Source organism: Odocoileus virginianus, chromosome 5 (assembly GCF_023699985.2).
Source record: "Odocoileus virginianus isolate 20LAN1187 ecotype Illinois chromosome 5, Ovbor_1.2, whole genome shotgun sequence".
Classification (NCBI taxonomy): domain Eukaryota; kingdom Metazoa; phylum Chordata; class Mammalia; order Artiodactyla; family Cervidae; genus Odocoileus; species Odocoileus virginianus.
The window spans coordinates 19,546,259-19,562,151 of NC_069678.1; the positions used below are offsets into that span (position 1 = coordinate 19,546,259).

Below are 15,893 nucleotides of genomic sequence, written 5' to 3' on the forward strand. Positions count from 1 at the left end.
GGGGAGCCTGGTGGGCTGCCATCTATGGGGTTGCACAGGGTCGACTGAAGCAACTTAGCAGCAGCAGCAGGTCTTCTTACAGTCTTTATACCCATGGAATGGAACCTATGTTTTAATAACTTGAGTTGTTAATCAGTTAATTAACTTATGGGAGATTTATTTTACCTTTGTAGACAGTGTTATGTTTTCTCAGACTTGGTAAATAACCACTGTCAGCTGTGTTCATTAATTTATTTGACATTAGTTTATCACCCTCCTGTGTCCTGGTGCTGTGTTCTTGGGCACAAATATGTGTAAGATGTTTCCTGCTCTCAAGAAGGGCCTGACCTAGTGGGAAATCCACAACCTATCAATGGTGAGTGATAGTAGAGACTCACCTATGGCAAAAGCAGCCAAGTGGATGGTGTGGTTCTGTGGGAGGATGTGGCAAATGGGAGTCGACCTGCAAGGCTTCCCTGTGGAGCAGGCTGAGCAGATAATTTAAGAATAAGCAGGAGTTCATCAAGTGGGTGGTGAGGGGAGGGCATTCTGGGCATAAACATTAGCAAATGCAGTTACAGGGAGGTATGGGAAAGTATGGCATGTTTGACTTGCATGTGGGAGAGTAACAGAAATGTCCTTGCACAAGCAGAATTAAAGTGGACTTGCCATGAGAAGAAATGTGTTTGTTACAGTGGTTTCAGATGTTTATCTCCTCCTGGTAAAATATGCTATAAATTTTCCATTTCAACCATTCTTAAACATACAGTTCTATGAAATCTACGTACAGCATTTGTATTGTTCTACCATCATCCTTGTCCATCTTTAGATCTTCCAAAACTGAAACTCTGTACTCCTTAAACTCCTTAAACTCCTTCTCCCCTTTCCCCCAGCCCCTGATGACCACCATTCTACTTTCTGTCTCTGTGAATTTGAGTTCTCTTAGGTACCTCATGTAGGTGCAATCGGGACTTTTCCGATAGCTCAGAAGATAAAGAATCTGCCTGCACTGCAGGAGACACAGAAGACACAAGTTAGATCCCTGGGTCAGGAAGATGCCCTGGAGGAGGGCATGGCAACCCACTCCAGTGTTCTTGCCTGGAAAATCCCATGGACAGAGGAGCCTGGCGGGCTATAGTCCTTGGGGTCGCAAAGAGACAAGACTGAAGCAACTGAGCATGCACACACTCAAGTACGTTGTTAAACTTTCCAACTTTAAGTGCAAAGTGATTTTCTACAGACCATTTATAAGATGGTGCCTTTGGTTGAAGTGCTTACAGTTTTGCTATAGAGATGTGTTTGCACTCTTGAACCCGAGACTGTGGGCAGAATGTGATTAAAATGCCTAACTGCACTACCAGAATTCATTTGAAATTTTCTGTGGTTGGTCGCAGGAAGCAAAGCCATAAGACTTATTCTAGAAAGGTAGTAAACACAGCTGATTATAAGCCAGGGGCTTGGCCAAGCAAGAACATCACTATCTGTGTTTGCAAACTAAATCTCCTCTCTCGGTCAAGTAGCACCTTGATTCATAAGTGGAAGCATTGCGGGGACAGTGGGAAGGAGCTGGGCAAAGGAAATTTTATGGAGAAGAGTGAGAGGATCAGCTTCCTATGTAGCTGATGAGCGTGCATCACTAGGTAAATTGTAGACAAGATAATTGAAAAACCAAAGATCCTTATTAAAAAATCCAGGATTCTTCAGGGAGCTAGACATTTTCATGGAAATGGATGTGTGTGTGTGTGTGTGTCTCTTCTGTCTGTCTGTCTATACAGCCCCAAGCTTCCCCTGGCTCCTAAGAAAGTGATTGTCATTAGTACTCATTTCTGCAGCACAGCAGGGCTGGGCCCGTCCCTTCATCAACACACACCTCTGTTACAGACCTCCTGCTTCCCCTTCTTGGACACCCTGTCGTTGGAACTGGAGACACACAGGATTAGGGGCTAGCCCTGGGAGCTGGGGACAAGGAAACACTGGGGCCTCAGAGAGAACCTGTTCTGTTGGCAGCTCTCTGATGTCCAGCCGACGTTCGTACTCACGTCCCTGGTTGGGTGTTTGCTCCTGGCACCTGCTGAATCTGGGCCTCCCTCTACCCAGCCTCCCCTTCACGGGCCTCACTGGTTGGCACAGCACACTCACTATTCCCACACAGGGTCCCCAGGCTCTTGTTTATGAACCCAGACACTTGGTCTCTCTAGTCAGTGGTTAGTGTTCCAGGGCTTGTGATGTTTTGTTTCCTAAAAGGTCAGGTCCTGTCGGCCTTAATCTGTCCTTGCTGGTGGGGCTCTGACTAGCAAAGCAAATAGATCAGGTCAGCCTGGCTGCACTGGGGGAAGAGCCAGGGCTGTTGGCACAGACTTCAGAGCTGGCACAGGCTTTGTGGAAGGCTGGCCTGGGCCGCAGACGGTGGCACCAGCAGTCCTGTTTGTTCTTCGGCCCCTGGCAAAACCTGGGCAGACTAGATTCCTACCCGGCAGAACACAGATGCTTCCTCCTGGACCTGCCTACCCCTTGGAATGGTGCAGTCTGAGAAAGAGGAGAGCTTGTCCTTGTGAGCCTCTTCTCTCTGTTCCCCGGCCACTCCTATCATCTCCTCTCTTTAAAATCCATTTTCTGTCCCCCCAGTGAGCATAATAACATGATTGTCAGATTGAAGTATCATTGCCATATAAATAAATGGTTTTATGATAATAAAGATTTGAACCTTTTCAGACACTTGATTTCATTTCCCTGGTTTTCGACAGAACTGCAGTTTGAGTACCTGTTCTCTGGTTGGAAAGGGTCTGAGACATCCGGCCACCGGACATGTGGAGTGGGTGCAGAGTGGGTCCAGGCGGAGAGCCTCGGCAGTGCCCAGGCAGTCCATGCTGGCCGCTGCCATGGGGCCCGAAGCCTGTTCCTGCCTCTCTCGCGCCCCTCGACTCTGAAGCACTGCTGGGAGCGCCCAGCAGCTGTCGTGCGGGGGAGCACCTGTGTCGTCCCTGTCACTGAGGGTCTAGTGCAGTCCCTCGGTCATGCTTTTCCATGCTGTCCCGTGCCCACACACCAAAGAAGAGCCGTCTGCAGCTGTGGCAGTGATCGAGTTAGAGGCTGTTTTCCACTTCCAAAGAGAATGTTTAGTTGCACTTTGAGTTCTTACGATCAGGGTATTAAAGACATGACCAAGGTCGTCAAAGTACGAACTATGGAAATGGTTTAGATTTTAGATATACAGGCCAAGAGCTGGTTGGGCGCCTCTTGCCAGCCTTGGTTTGGGGGCAGGGATATTGATTTTTAGAAAAATCCCAAAGAGAATGAAACCAATAGGACCATGGACCAAACAATAAAGCGACATAGTCATATTTTTCTGGAAATAGAAGCCATTTATGGGTCTGGTTCAGCCGGCAATAATATGCTCTCTAGAACCAGGGCAGGGAAGTGACATCGTGCTTTGCAGAGATGGTGGTTTAGTCGCTCAGTCGTGTCTGACTCTTGCGACCCCATGGACTGTAGCCCACCAGGTTCCTCTGCCCATGGGATTTTCCAGGCAGGAATACTGAAAGTAGGTTGCCATTTCCTTCTCCAGGGGAATCTTCCCAACCCAGGAATCGAAGCCAAAGCCGGGTCTTCTGCAGTGCAGGCAGATTCTTTACTGACTGAGCTACCAGGGAAGCCCTTAATATTCGCTACTTTGATTTGTTGCTGGAAAGAGGGAAGAAAGGAGTGTGTGGAGCTTGTGCGAATGGCGTACTGGATGAGAGCAAAGACAATAAAGCAGGCAGAGGTTGACCTGTTTGGGGCAGGTTTTGTCCACCTCCGGGTGTTTCCTGGATTCTTAACCCCTTATCTCCCACCTGAGCTCATCAGAACACACCCCTCTCTCCTGCTACTGGCAGGAGCAGCTGTGATTTTAGTGATTTGTTTCCAAGGGAGGCAGAGCTGAAAGACTGTGTTCATTGAAAGCCTGCAAGCAGGGGTAAACGCAGGTGTGGCAGGAAATGGAGCTGCTTCACCGCTCCCAGTGGGCACAAGGCCAAGGTCAGCAGACTTACAGAGTCTCGTGCTGGCTCTCCCACCCAGAGATAATTTCAGCTCATCTAGTGCTGCACCTGAGCGGAATGCTGCAGTCGGGGGAACACCCTGCAGATGGTAGCCGTGTTTTGCGTTGCGTGCCAATCACACAGCTCTGCCCTCCACCAGCTTGCAGCTGTTGACTTAGACAGCAATTTGTAACATGACCAAGGCTGTCTCACAAGCCAGACTCCAGTACCGATAGCACGTCTCCCTGTCCTTCACTGTATTCTTCTTGATTGGCTCTGGGTTCCCAGACTCTGAAACAGAGTCTGAAGTTGATGTTTTCTCTTTCTCCTCTGTCTGCTGCTCTTCTTTCAGGATCCCTGCTGAAAAGGACAGCTGTTGACAGGATAGAGTGATTGGGAGGGTAGGAGATGCAACACCAGGCTGGGGAGTGATTTATGTTGCTATCACCTAGAGACTCAGATCAGCAGTAAACCGGAACCTGCCCTGATGATGTGAAGAAAAATACTTCACCTCAGTTAGCCGGGTCGTGTCCTTATCTCTAAGAAGCAGACAGCCAAGGGGCATCAGTGCTAGCTGTGCAACAGAACAAGAAAATGAGCTGACATTTCAGTGCAGGGGATCAAGTACAGGCAGGTAGGAAGCTCTCATTTGAGTTCTTAAAATCAGAGTATAACAGCATGGCTGAGGAAAGGTTCTAGATTTCTTGTGAGATTTTCAACTTAAGTTATGTTTTTATCTTGTTAGGGTGGATTACATTCATGTCTTTCAAAATACCAAGTAGAAATAGGTTTTGGATGTACAGGCAAGGAGGTGGTACTTTACCAAGCTTGGGTGGTGGCATGGTGGGGAAGGGTCTTGAGTATAAAAGGTCCCAGAGAATAGAGCCTATGGGTTGGAGTAGACATTTTGGCCCTGGGTCCTGTATTATTATTATTTTTAAATCTCTGGTCCAAATGTTTGACTAGAGAGCTGGGCAGGTAAGTTTGCTAGGTGGTGATACCAAGATGGGGACCAGATGAAAATGGATAAGTGCTTAGAATAAAGTTCAGTGAAGAAAATGTAGAGTTATAGCACCATTCTGACTACCTGCACAAACTTAAGAAATGGCTGTGAATGAGAAATATAACAGAAGAATATCTGGGATTGAGGATGAAGGCCAGCATCCATCAGCAGTGTAGTTTGTGGCTGAAGCAGGCCTGTTCAGGATTGCAGATAGAAGTTTAGAATGTAGGGCTTGTGATCTGATGCCCTCCGTTGTAACCATCAGTAGTCAGATCCTTTTTAGAATACTGTCTAGAATGTTTCAGACTAGTGGGTACATCTGAAGACTGGCCTACAGATAAGGGAATTTGGGACTTGACCTTGTAGAGAATAATTTAGATTTCATAATGATCTTTAAGAAGGTAAAAGTCCTGATCTGAGGATGGATTCCAGCTCTTCTTAATCTTTGTTGAGGATGGAATAGAGTCTCAGCAGCATTTGGGTAGACTCAAGGAAAACTTGACTGACAGTGAAAGTCATTAAATGTCAGAATGATTTATTGAGGGAAGGGTCTGGATTTCTCATGAGATTCTCAAAGCAGGCTCTGTTTTCATCTTGATAGAATAGATCAGATCCACTCGCGTGGCCCAGTGTGATAGCTGAGTGTGACACCAGCGACCATTCAGAGTCCCTGTACCATCCCAAGGATCACCAAGCCCCTGCCTACAGACATCCACCTGCTTTTACACCCCCTGAGGTGCTTTGTGTCCCCAGAAACCGCAGCAGCTCCCTACCCCCATCCGTGGCCCTCTTTTCCAGGTCACGGGCTCTCCGGGTCTGTGCAGATGACCGGCTCTAACTGGTTTGCGCTTCTTTGTTCTCTTCTCACTTGCAGTATGAGTTTAAAGCCAAGAACATCAAGAAGAAGAAGGTGAGCATTATGGTTTCAGTGGATGGAGTGAAAGTGATTCTGAAGAAGAAGAAAAAGGTAAGTGACTCTGAACCACAAACTCTGGTGAAGAGAGACGCAGGGTAGATGGGCGTGGGGTAGCTCTTCTTTCTAGGCTACTCTCTGGGCAGAATCCTTCCCTTATCTGGTGAGGTGGTCTGCTCTAACCAGCAACAGTGTTGAGAGGCTGCAGCTGGAGCAGAGAGAAGGCAAGGACCAAAGGCCTGGTCAGTTGACTGGCTTAGTCCTGTGTCCTATGAGTGACAGGTTCATTTCCTGGCATCCTTGTATTCACCCCTTTCCCCAATTCGATACCTTTACCTTTGAGTCTTGATCTTGGGAAATGCTTTAAATTCAAGGTCAGCAGGGTTCAATGGGGGAGGAGGTGAGAGGAGGCTTCCTAAGCAGTTGTCCCATCCTGAATAGTCCCTCAAGACCCAGCATACCTGCTGTTCAGTCTGCAGGAAGGCTGGGGTGTGACCCCGGTGGGTGGAACATATCGGTCCATGTGATGGGCCATCCTCTGAGTTGGGGAGAGGCAAGTGAGTGTACGTTGTTTAAACACCAGGCTGTTTTGTGTCCGTTTTATGTGCTATGGGAGAAAGATGTTCTGGGAAAGGCTAGATTCACATAATAGTCAGAGGGAAGAGTGTATGTGTTTCCAGAAAGAAATGGAAAAGGGCTTGGTTGATGGGCAATGTGTGAGGAGAAGCACTTTCTTTTTCCTGTTTCTAGACTCTGCTGAGGCCTTTGTTTTATACCCATTGGTGTAGCAACATCTGTGCTAATGTATAGACATCTTGAGCCGCCTTTGCTTCCAAGCCTCTATTGCTCTCGGGGCTTCCCGGGAGGCTCAAATGGTAAAGAATCTGCCTGCAATGCAGGAAACCTGGGTTTGATCCCTGGGTTGAGAAGATCCCCTGCAGAAGGACATGGCAACTTACTCCAGTATTCTTGCCTGGAGAATTCCACAGACAGAGGAGCCTGGCGGGCTACAGTCCAGGGGTTACAAAGGGTCGGACATGACTGAGCAAATAACACTTTCGCTTTTCTCCATTGCTCTTAGTTCAAATGGGACTCAAGGCAGACCTTGAGCCTGGGGGTTATGGATGGTAAACACAAATGCTAATACATAGTAGTAGTACCTAATACGTAGAGGTATTAAAAGATAAATACATGGAAGTAGGAAAGTCAGGGGGTAGATGTTCAAGTTGTAGTCGTCTTGCCAATCCAAGGGTTTAAATCTTCTCTGTCCTCCTCACAAAAGACATTCCCTAGTGTGTGACTGGACCTCTCCAGTGATGAGGAATCTACCACTTCTTAAGGCAGCCCATTTTTTTTTCCTCTGGACAGCTGGACATTTGCAAAGATTTCCCACATATAATACTCAAATTCATTCTCTTATGCTTCCTGAATATCTCCAGGGGTGGTTCTACAAAGTGTTTTATGGCTGTGAGATTGGAAGTTTATAGGAAGAAAATAGAAGATGGTATACTGTTTATAAAGAATTAACTCCTTAAAAATTTACATATAGGAAGAAAAGAGAAGATGGTATACTGTTTATAAAGAATTAAGTCCTCAAAAATTTACAAGTAGTAGGGAATTTGTAATAGCTTATTAAATATCCCCGACTTTATAAACTTACACTGTGGGGACAACAGTCCCCATCGTATTCTTACCCTGGGGATCTTTTCTGCCCCTTCCCTCCACCCCACATATGTGTACACAGCAGTTAGCCTTGAGACAGTCTTTAGAATATTGTCCTCTCAGAGGTTCTTGAGAAGGAGAGTTACTGGAATAAGTGAGGCCTATCAGGTCAGTGGGATCCCTGTGCCCCTGTTAAAGAAATTACAGATGATGACCAACGTGAATTGAAAGGCAGGAGAGATCCTCAGAGGAAAAATGGGCCAATGCACCCAAGCTCGTGACTCAGCCAGCCAGGCTGAACCCCAGCTTGGCTTCCTGTGTTGTCAGATCGCTTTTCTCTGGCCTTCACGTGAGGGGTGACTCATGGGTTGGTGCTCTCATGTACCACCTGATAAAATGGTAGTTGTGATTTGTGGACACGCTTCAGGTTGCAAGATGCTTTCACACCCATGATCGTCCCATCTCCTCACCAGTCCTGCTACGAAAGTCACCTGGACATCTCACTTGGTCAGCATTAATGGCACCTCATCCCTTCAGGGAACTCACCACACAGACAGTTTCCTCACTAAACTGCTCCCTCACCAGTGGCCGATTTGTCAGCCTCTCAGAGTCTGAAACTCAGATTCATAGGTTTTGAAATTATGGACCTTAGGATACTAACTCACACTGACAAAGCTCAAAAGAGGCCGATGTATAAACCAGAAATCAGGTCCTTTGTTCAGTGTGAGACATTAAACGGTGTTCCAGACCAGGTACTCACGTTAGCCTCACAAGCACATTCTTCTGTCAGAGGCGCGTGCTGTGAGAAGACACGTCACTAGAGGGTCGCTCCCTGAGCACGGAAATGGAGCAAGTCAGCTGACTGTGTGACAGGAGTGTTTCCTGGCCTCTGGCTCCATAGTAAACCGGGTGTTCAGAGTGACCTTGCTGGGTACATGCTGCTCCTAGAGTCTGTTCAACAGACTGTCCAGGCTTTGCCTCCGTGACTCTGACTTCTGGCTTTTGTGGCTGAATGTCTCGGCATCTCCCCACCTCGCCAGTGAACATACACTTCTGCCTCATGTAATCTCTGCTTACTTTGCAGTTAGTTACATTCCCAGGCCTGCTGTCCTGGGGCCTCTTCTGTGCCTTTCAGGTAACTTAGTATACGTCTGAGCTGATCCATGTGGGGTGCGTTCGTGGTTCTGCCCTTAGAGGACAGCCTCATTTCCCATCTCACCTGTCTCCTGTGTATCATGGGCCAAACATGGTGCCATGCTTATCCTGCATGTGGAGAAACGGAGGCTAGAGAGTCTAAGCTTTTTGCCCGAGATGACATACCATGCAAGGACAACTGTGTGAGGCAGAGTCGCCTGGCAGAGAAGCCAGCCTCCTTCCACCGAGTACATGAACACCAAGCTGCAGAAGTGTCTTGGAGTCCCTGGGACCTGGTGACTCACTCTGAAACTCTATCCCCGATAACCTCTAGTGTGGACTCCCCCTCCAGCGGCCCAGAACAGCTGATCCAACAGGTCTTTCCTCAGCGTGACTCTTCTGATGCCAGGCCTGGGAAAGGGGGAGCCCCTCCCATCTCGTTCTCTCTGCCCCCGCCCGGCGGTGTCCCTTTCAGGCTGTGGTTGTGATTTGGATGATGCCTTTAATCACAGGGTTCATTTTACACTGGTTCTGACAGATGAATGCACATTAATAGCAATCAGCCTTTTTTGTCATCTTATTCCCATGTGACTGTCCTCTGGTATCTGAGTATGCTGACACCGTGTGTGTGTATGTGTGTGTGTGTGTGTGTGTTTGTCTGTTTGTAGAATAGAAGGGCCAAGTGTAGACAGGCCATGCTCCTCTCCAAGGAAATGGAGCAGTCGGCACATCTCAGTGATAAGGACTGGAGCCCTTGCCGGGTGGCTGTGAGTGTGGGACGAGGCATGGCTGATGTTCAGCCGTGGGCACCGTGTGTTATAGCCTCACTGTGTGTGTGATGTACTAGTCAATAAAAGTGTTGAAAGAGTCCCCTCCTCCTGCTAAGAGCTCGTTCCTTTTTACTGGGTCAGTGTAGCACATCGGAAGGAGCCCTCAGCTGAGAGGAGACCTAGGTTCTAGTCCCAACTCTTACCTCCTGGCTGTGTGGTTCTAAGCAAGTCATCTTCAATGAGCTGGGTTAGGCGATCACTTTAACCTTGTCGGCTCAGTTACTCTGTACCGACTCTGGAATGGTGCTTTTAGGGGCTTGCGTGTGTATGTATAGGTTACCTGTGCTGCTTCAGGCTTTTGAGAGCCTTTTGTGCTACAGAGAAAGCAGACCCCAGAGACCAAATAGGCTTGTGTAAAAAGTTTCTGTCTCCTGAACTTCCAGGGCAGGATGGGAACCTCAGAGGTCAGGAATTTCCCCAAGCAGCCTCCAAGCTGCTGCTCTCTCCATAGCCTGTCCAAGACTGTTGAATGATGGTCTGACTCCCGGCTGGGGGAGAAGAGTGTTTACCGGGACTTCCTGTTCTGCAGAGAGTGCTCAAGTTCAGAGGCCAGCTCTATAAGCCCAGCACTTACTTGGACGCCTGGTGCATGCAGTGTGTTTCCAATGATTGTGGCTGTTGGCTGGTTGGGTGAGTGAATATGACTTGTGTATGAGGGTGTCATTAAATCAGGAAGAATTAAGTACTTAGCAGTTGGATCAAATGAAGTCTTATTTGCTACTCTTGGCTGTCATGTTCTTCTCCCTTTTTCTCATTCCATCAGTCTTCCCATTTGGAAAAACATGGATCAGAGCCTTCCTAGGCCTAGAGAGGCCTCAGTGGAAACTGCTAACTTCATTATATTACGAGCAGGACTTCTTCAGTGACTCTGACCATCAGATGCTTTGTTCTAACACAGGCAGTAGCCAAATATATTGGGATCATCTCTTATTGAAATGTAAAGAGAAACAAAAACATCTTTTTGGTTATATTACTGTGCCTAAAATGCTGTTGTCTTTAACTGGCACCAACAGATAATGACTCTCAAGTTCCCTTATGCATCTTAGGTTGTGTTTGTGGCATAAACCCAGCCACAAAGATGATTGGCTTTGCTTTGTGGCTTCTCAACCAGCACATTATCTTCGACTCCCAGTAAGGCCCAAGTACTGATCTTTTCTGTGTATATGATAATCATTATTTATTATAGTACTGGCATCACACTACAGCACCATTGGCTAGGGAGTGGACTTCTGAGTAAGGAAGATTAGTCTTGAACTTCATCCAAAGGATTTTTCTACAAAAGGACTGAAGGGCCTCTGTTCCCTGTAGTTTTTTTCTTATACACACCAATAAGTGTATTGGAATCTCCTAAAGCTTTGTTTTAGAAAGGCTCTGCTGTTCTCATTGACAGATATTTATTGTGTCTAAAGGAACTGAGTAGGATACACAGGGGTATTAGATTAGCAAAATTAATTAGCTTTCCAGCAAAATTAGCTGTATGCACACACAGGTCTACCATAGCTCCTATAGCATTGCATTTTAGTTATTTGTGTCTTTCCCCCATAGGCTCTGAGCCATTAAGGGCAAAGATCATGTGTTCTCTCCGGTTCTATTTTATCTGTTTGGGAAGGCAGAAGACCAGTGGGAGCCATCTGATTGTTATTACACACTAAGATGATAACAAGTACATCTAACGATAATAGCTAACGCTGAAATTTAGCCCCTGCCATTTGCTACGCTTTGTTTGATGCAGTGTACACTTATTAGGTCTGCACAGCCATCCTGTGAGGTAGGTACCATTTTTAGGTTTGGTTTGCAAAAGAAGATTTGAGTGACTTGCCCGAGGCCTCGAGTCCCTTCAGTGGTGAAGTTGGGGTTTGAACCAGGTCTGTCTTGTTCAGATCCCAAGTGGGTTCTTCCTGCCACCCTGTTGCTGTGTGTGAACTAATCTCCTCAGACTGCTTTAGAGAAAAACTGCTCTATAGGAGATGCCTAATTAATCAATCCAGTGTCTTTAACTTCTAACCTGTAGCCTGTCACTGGGATATCACATCGCAAGGAAACTAGTTTCCTCCTCCAAGAGTACTGTTCATTCCTATGAAAACACACAGCTTAGAATTATAAAACCAGAATTTGGGAGAACGATCTTTAGAAGTGCTTTAGTCTGATCCCCTAACAGAGGACAGGAGAGGACCAGAAATGGTCCTGAGGTCACCCAGGCAGTCACAGAGCCGGGACTAAACTGAATCCAGTCTTCTTTCTACCATGTTTTTTGCTAGTTTTAACACAGGCATGTTAGGGATTTTGTGCATCGTGTGAGAGCTTATTAGTGCTTCAGTTTTGAATTGTTTTCTAGATCTGTATGGGTTATACTTTAAGATGGGTGGTAGCTGTGTTTTCAGACTAATCCCATTCTGTCTGGAGGTGTGGGGAACCTGCCAAGCTGAGTTACTTTGGCCTTTGCAAGGTGGTTTTTTCTTTCTTTCTTTTTTTTTTTTATTGTTTAAGAAGTCACCATTGCTTTCAAGAACATTAATAAGGGTTACAGATTTTGTGATGTGCTTCCTGATAATTTCCAGTGGGATAGGAAATAAATGGAAGTGCAGAGTTTTCGTCTACTTCTGGGTTCCTAGGGAAGACCTCCAAAGATGCCATATCCGTTTCTGGGTTCCATATCCCTGCCTCTGTTTTCTGTTCTTGGCACTGTTCCAGGCCGACTACCTCTGAACCAGGTTTCACTCCCTGCCGGGAAATTTTGGAGTAACAGAATAGCTGTAACTTTTCATGGAGGACTGGATATTTACACTTATTAGATAAAGGAAAGAGAAGAATCTGTGCTTAAGGATGTGCTTCCCTCATTCAGCGGTCTTATAAAAACATGCACTGCAAGCCCATTACCCTCTCTCTCTGTTGAAAGTGAAAGGCTTCCTGACAGTGGAGGGTGAAAACCTTTGATTCTGTCACTTGGGGTAGCAAAGAGATGTGGGGTCTAGAGGTAGACAAGTTGGGCTTTAATTGCCACTGAACTAGATGGCCTTGTAGGGGAGTAAGTTATCTTCGTGAGCCTCATTGTTTTGAAAGTTGAGATCAATTTTGATAGTATTAGGGAAGCAGCATATAAAGTTCTTAAGTGGAAGAAAATACTTTTCTTCCCTATCAACTGGGAACTTTCCAGTAAGAATGAAAAAATGAAGCAGCTGAATATGACTTTCGTGTATCTTTCCTTTTTCACTTTCTCACTTTGTGTTATTCTGGGTCCTCCAACAATTTAATGCCATGACAGGATTAAATGCCCGTGGGAGAAAGTAGGGAGGCAAGGCTGGCACAGCTGTCAGGTATAGTGTGGGTCTGACTCCAAGTGAAGGAGAGCAGAAGGAAGGAAGGAAGACAGGTTGGTGAAAGTCTCTTAGGCTCCAGTGTGGTCCGAGGAAGGTTTGGCAGGGCCGCCAGGGAGTTCTGATTGTCTGTCAGGGGATCCCTGTGTCTCTGAGGACGGGCCTGCTCAGAATCGCCCGACATTGGTCACTGTCTGGGAGTGGGGCCCCTGTGTGCACGTAGTGATGGATTTTGAATGCAGCTCCTGGGGTCCCTGGGTCAGTTAAGGAAGGAAGGAAGGTGAAGTCGCTCAGTCGTGTCCGATCTTTGCGACCCCATGGACTGTAGCTCATCAGACTCCTCAGTCCATGGGATTTTCCAGGCAAGAGTACTGGAGTAAGTTAAACTTCCTGTAATTGGTGGTCTGTGTATTTCCGTTTGTATGACAGACTCTTCCTTTCTCTAGAAAATTTTTATTAGCCAGTATGTGAAGCAGAACCTTCCTTCAAGTTAAGCCGCTCTATCTCATGACTTTTTAATTACCTTGGAGTGTGGAATACATTTTTTAAAAAGAAGAAAAAAAAAGGGGGGAGGCTGCTGGGGTGGGGAAAGGCGTGGAGAAGGATGGGCTAATAAACTAATTCAGAGTTCTCTTAAAAGGCTCAGCAGTGCCACAGGTGTCCTTTGTAGGTACAGAGGGGACAGAGAGGAAGAAAAACGAGTCATTCCCCGGTTCTGAATGTGTGGCAAAAGGCTGGACGGCTGCCCCTAGGGTGTCCGCATGCTCTGCCCACTCACGTTTTTATCTCTGTTCCTTTATACCGTGGAGCTAGCGAGGAGGTAGATCTGTCCCCCTGGGCCTTGCTCACTGGCCTCAGCGATGTCACTCAGCCTGTGCTTCCAGTGGTTCCAGTAGGGCCCTCCAGAGCCGGGACCTCAGGCTGAAGGAGCCTGAAGACCAGCCCGGCTCAGTCCTGCCGGTCCTCCCGGGCTGTTTGCAGGGTGCTTTTTCCTTGAAAAGTATTCAGAGGTGCCACAGGCTTTAGAGACGCGCGCCCCTGCCGTTCCTCTTGTCTTCCCTCCTCCACCGCCTCTTCCATTCCCGTTTGAACGTGAAATGTCTTCATTCCCTGGCATATTTTGCAGACCACAGCTCATTGAGGACAGAGAGTAGCAAAACTGAAAATTTCCTCCCAAAGCTACCACATTAAAAAAGTGGTTTCAGGTATAGTTTGGAGCTCTGAGTTTTCTGAGGACAGTTAAACTGAATTTGGCTCTAGTTATTACTCAGTAATATATCTCTCCTCCACAGTTGAAGCCAAATTTGATTTATAATCCCATAAAGGTAGGTCATTAGCTTTTCTTTCCCTCTTTAAAAACATTTTTTTCCTGAAAATTTTTTCCTTAGAAGACTATTAGAAAAGTGAGGGAGAAGGGTGACCTCTTTGTTGTTGTTTTTCTCTATAATGTTTGGAAAAGGGAGGAGATGTTTAAAACAAGTTTAAAGCAAAGAGAAGAATCAAGTCATTTTTAAGACATGCAGAACCTCCTTCTGATTCAAGCTATTGAGATAATACATTGAGTCTGAATTGTCCCAGAGCACCCACACTAGTCAGAGACTCAGGAGAACTTAAGTCTAGTCTTGAGTGGCTATTAACTATGGGGACACCTTGCTCAAGAAACTGCACTGCTCTGGGTCTTATTTGGGAGATGATGGAATAGGAAGGATATACGATGCGTGGGGAGGAGTAGAGAGCCTTTAGTTCTCAAGGTGTTGGAACATCATCCAGACCTTGAGGAGACTGGGTTAAAATGCTCCAACCATATTAGCCTCAGGTTCTTTGAATAACTGAAACACTGTTGAGTCCTGTCTACCCTCCAAACCCTTTGAGTTATTTTGATAATTTCTTTATCCCTTCATAGATTGAATGGATTCATGCAAGGATTACTGTAGTTGTTGTTTAGTTGCTCAGTTGTGTCTGATTCTTTGCGACCTCATGAAACTGCAGCGCCCCAGGCTTCTCTGTCCTTCACCATCTCCCGGAGCTTGCTCAAACTCATGTTCACTGAGTCAGTGATGCCATCCAACCATCTCATCCTCTGTGGTTCCCTTCTCAAGGATTACTACAAGTAATGCAAGGATTATGACAAGACCTTTAAAGGGAAATATAATGGGATTTTATGACTTTTACTTAAGTGGATTTTAATGGAATTTTCAGAAAAAGAAAATTATTAAGTGAAAAGATGTTTGTTTATTTTTTGGCCAGGATTTTCTATACAGATACTCATATCACTTTAAAAAGGAAAGTATTTTCTGCCTGCTGTGTCCCCTTCTGATATTCCTCAATAAAATAACATAAGATTCCCTGGGAGTCGGGAGTCCTGGGAGTCCTTCTCTTCAGATCTTCCAGAGAAAGAAAAATATTATTCTATATTATTTGCTTCATTATTCTTTCCTTTTGATGAAAGTATTAGTTGCATTCCTTAGACTTGTAAGGAAGAGTCTTGCCCAGGTCACCTTCAGCAGAGGCTTATACCAGGCTGGGAGGAAATGTGGGCTGGCACACGATGCTTCCTCAGGGGTGCAGTCCTGAGAGGAAAGCTATACACCTGGTCTCAGAACCCACCTACCATTACTGTGGGCTCCGTCTAGGCTCCATCTAGGGCCTGATTGTCTCCAAGGAGAGGATTTGATTGGGTGGAACTGGGTCTTCTCAGGCTTCCCAGGTGGCGTTAGTGGTAAAGAAACCAATGCAGGAGATGCAAGAGACGCAGGTTTGATCTTTGGATCGGGAAGATTCCCCTGGAGGAGGGCAACCCACTCCAGTAATCTTGCCTGGAGAATCCTTTGACAGAGGAGCCTGGCGGGCTACAGTCCATAGCACAGTAAAGAGTCGGAAACAACCGAAGAGACTTAGCGTGCACACCTGAGTCTTCTCGTCATGGAGCTCAAGGACTGGGCAGGTCTGGCCAGCCCCTCTGTGACACTTGACCTTGCTCATGTGCAGGCAGTGCTGATTCTGAGTCCCATCGATCACGGCTGATTAGCAAGGACGGTT

The 15,893-nt window shown here is 46.5% G+C and overlaps 1 protein-coding gene across 5 annotated transcripts in view; it reads left to right on the top strand.

Annotated features, from left to right (window-relative positions):
- LOC110125760 (uncharacterized protein C1orf226 homolog) overlaps window positions 1-15,893 on the top strand; it is a 345,339-nt gene that overhangs the window by 232,439 nt on the left and 97,007 nt on the right. For all 5 annotated transcript variants that reach the window (XM_070467692.1, XM_020875040.2, XM_070467693.1 and 2 more), the window contains one exon: window positions 5,876-5,968. In XM_070467692.1, coding sequence (XP_070323793.1) covers window positions 5,876-5,968 — 93 coding nt within the window. The remainder of the gene's footprint in view (window positions 1-5,875; window positions 5,969-15,893) is intronic.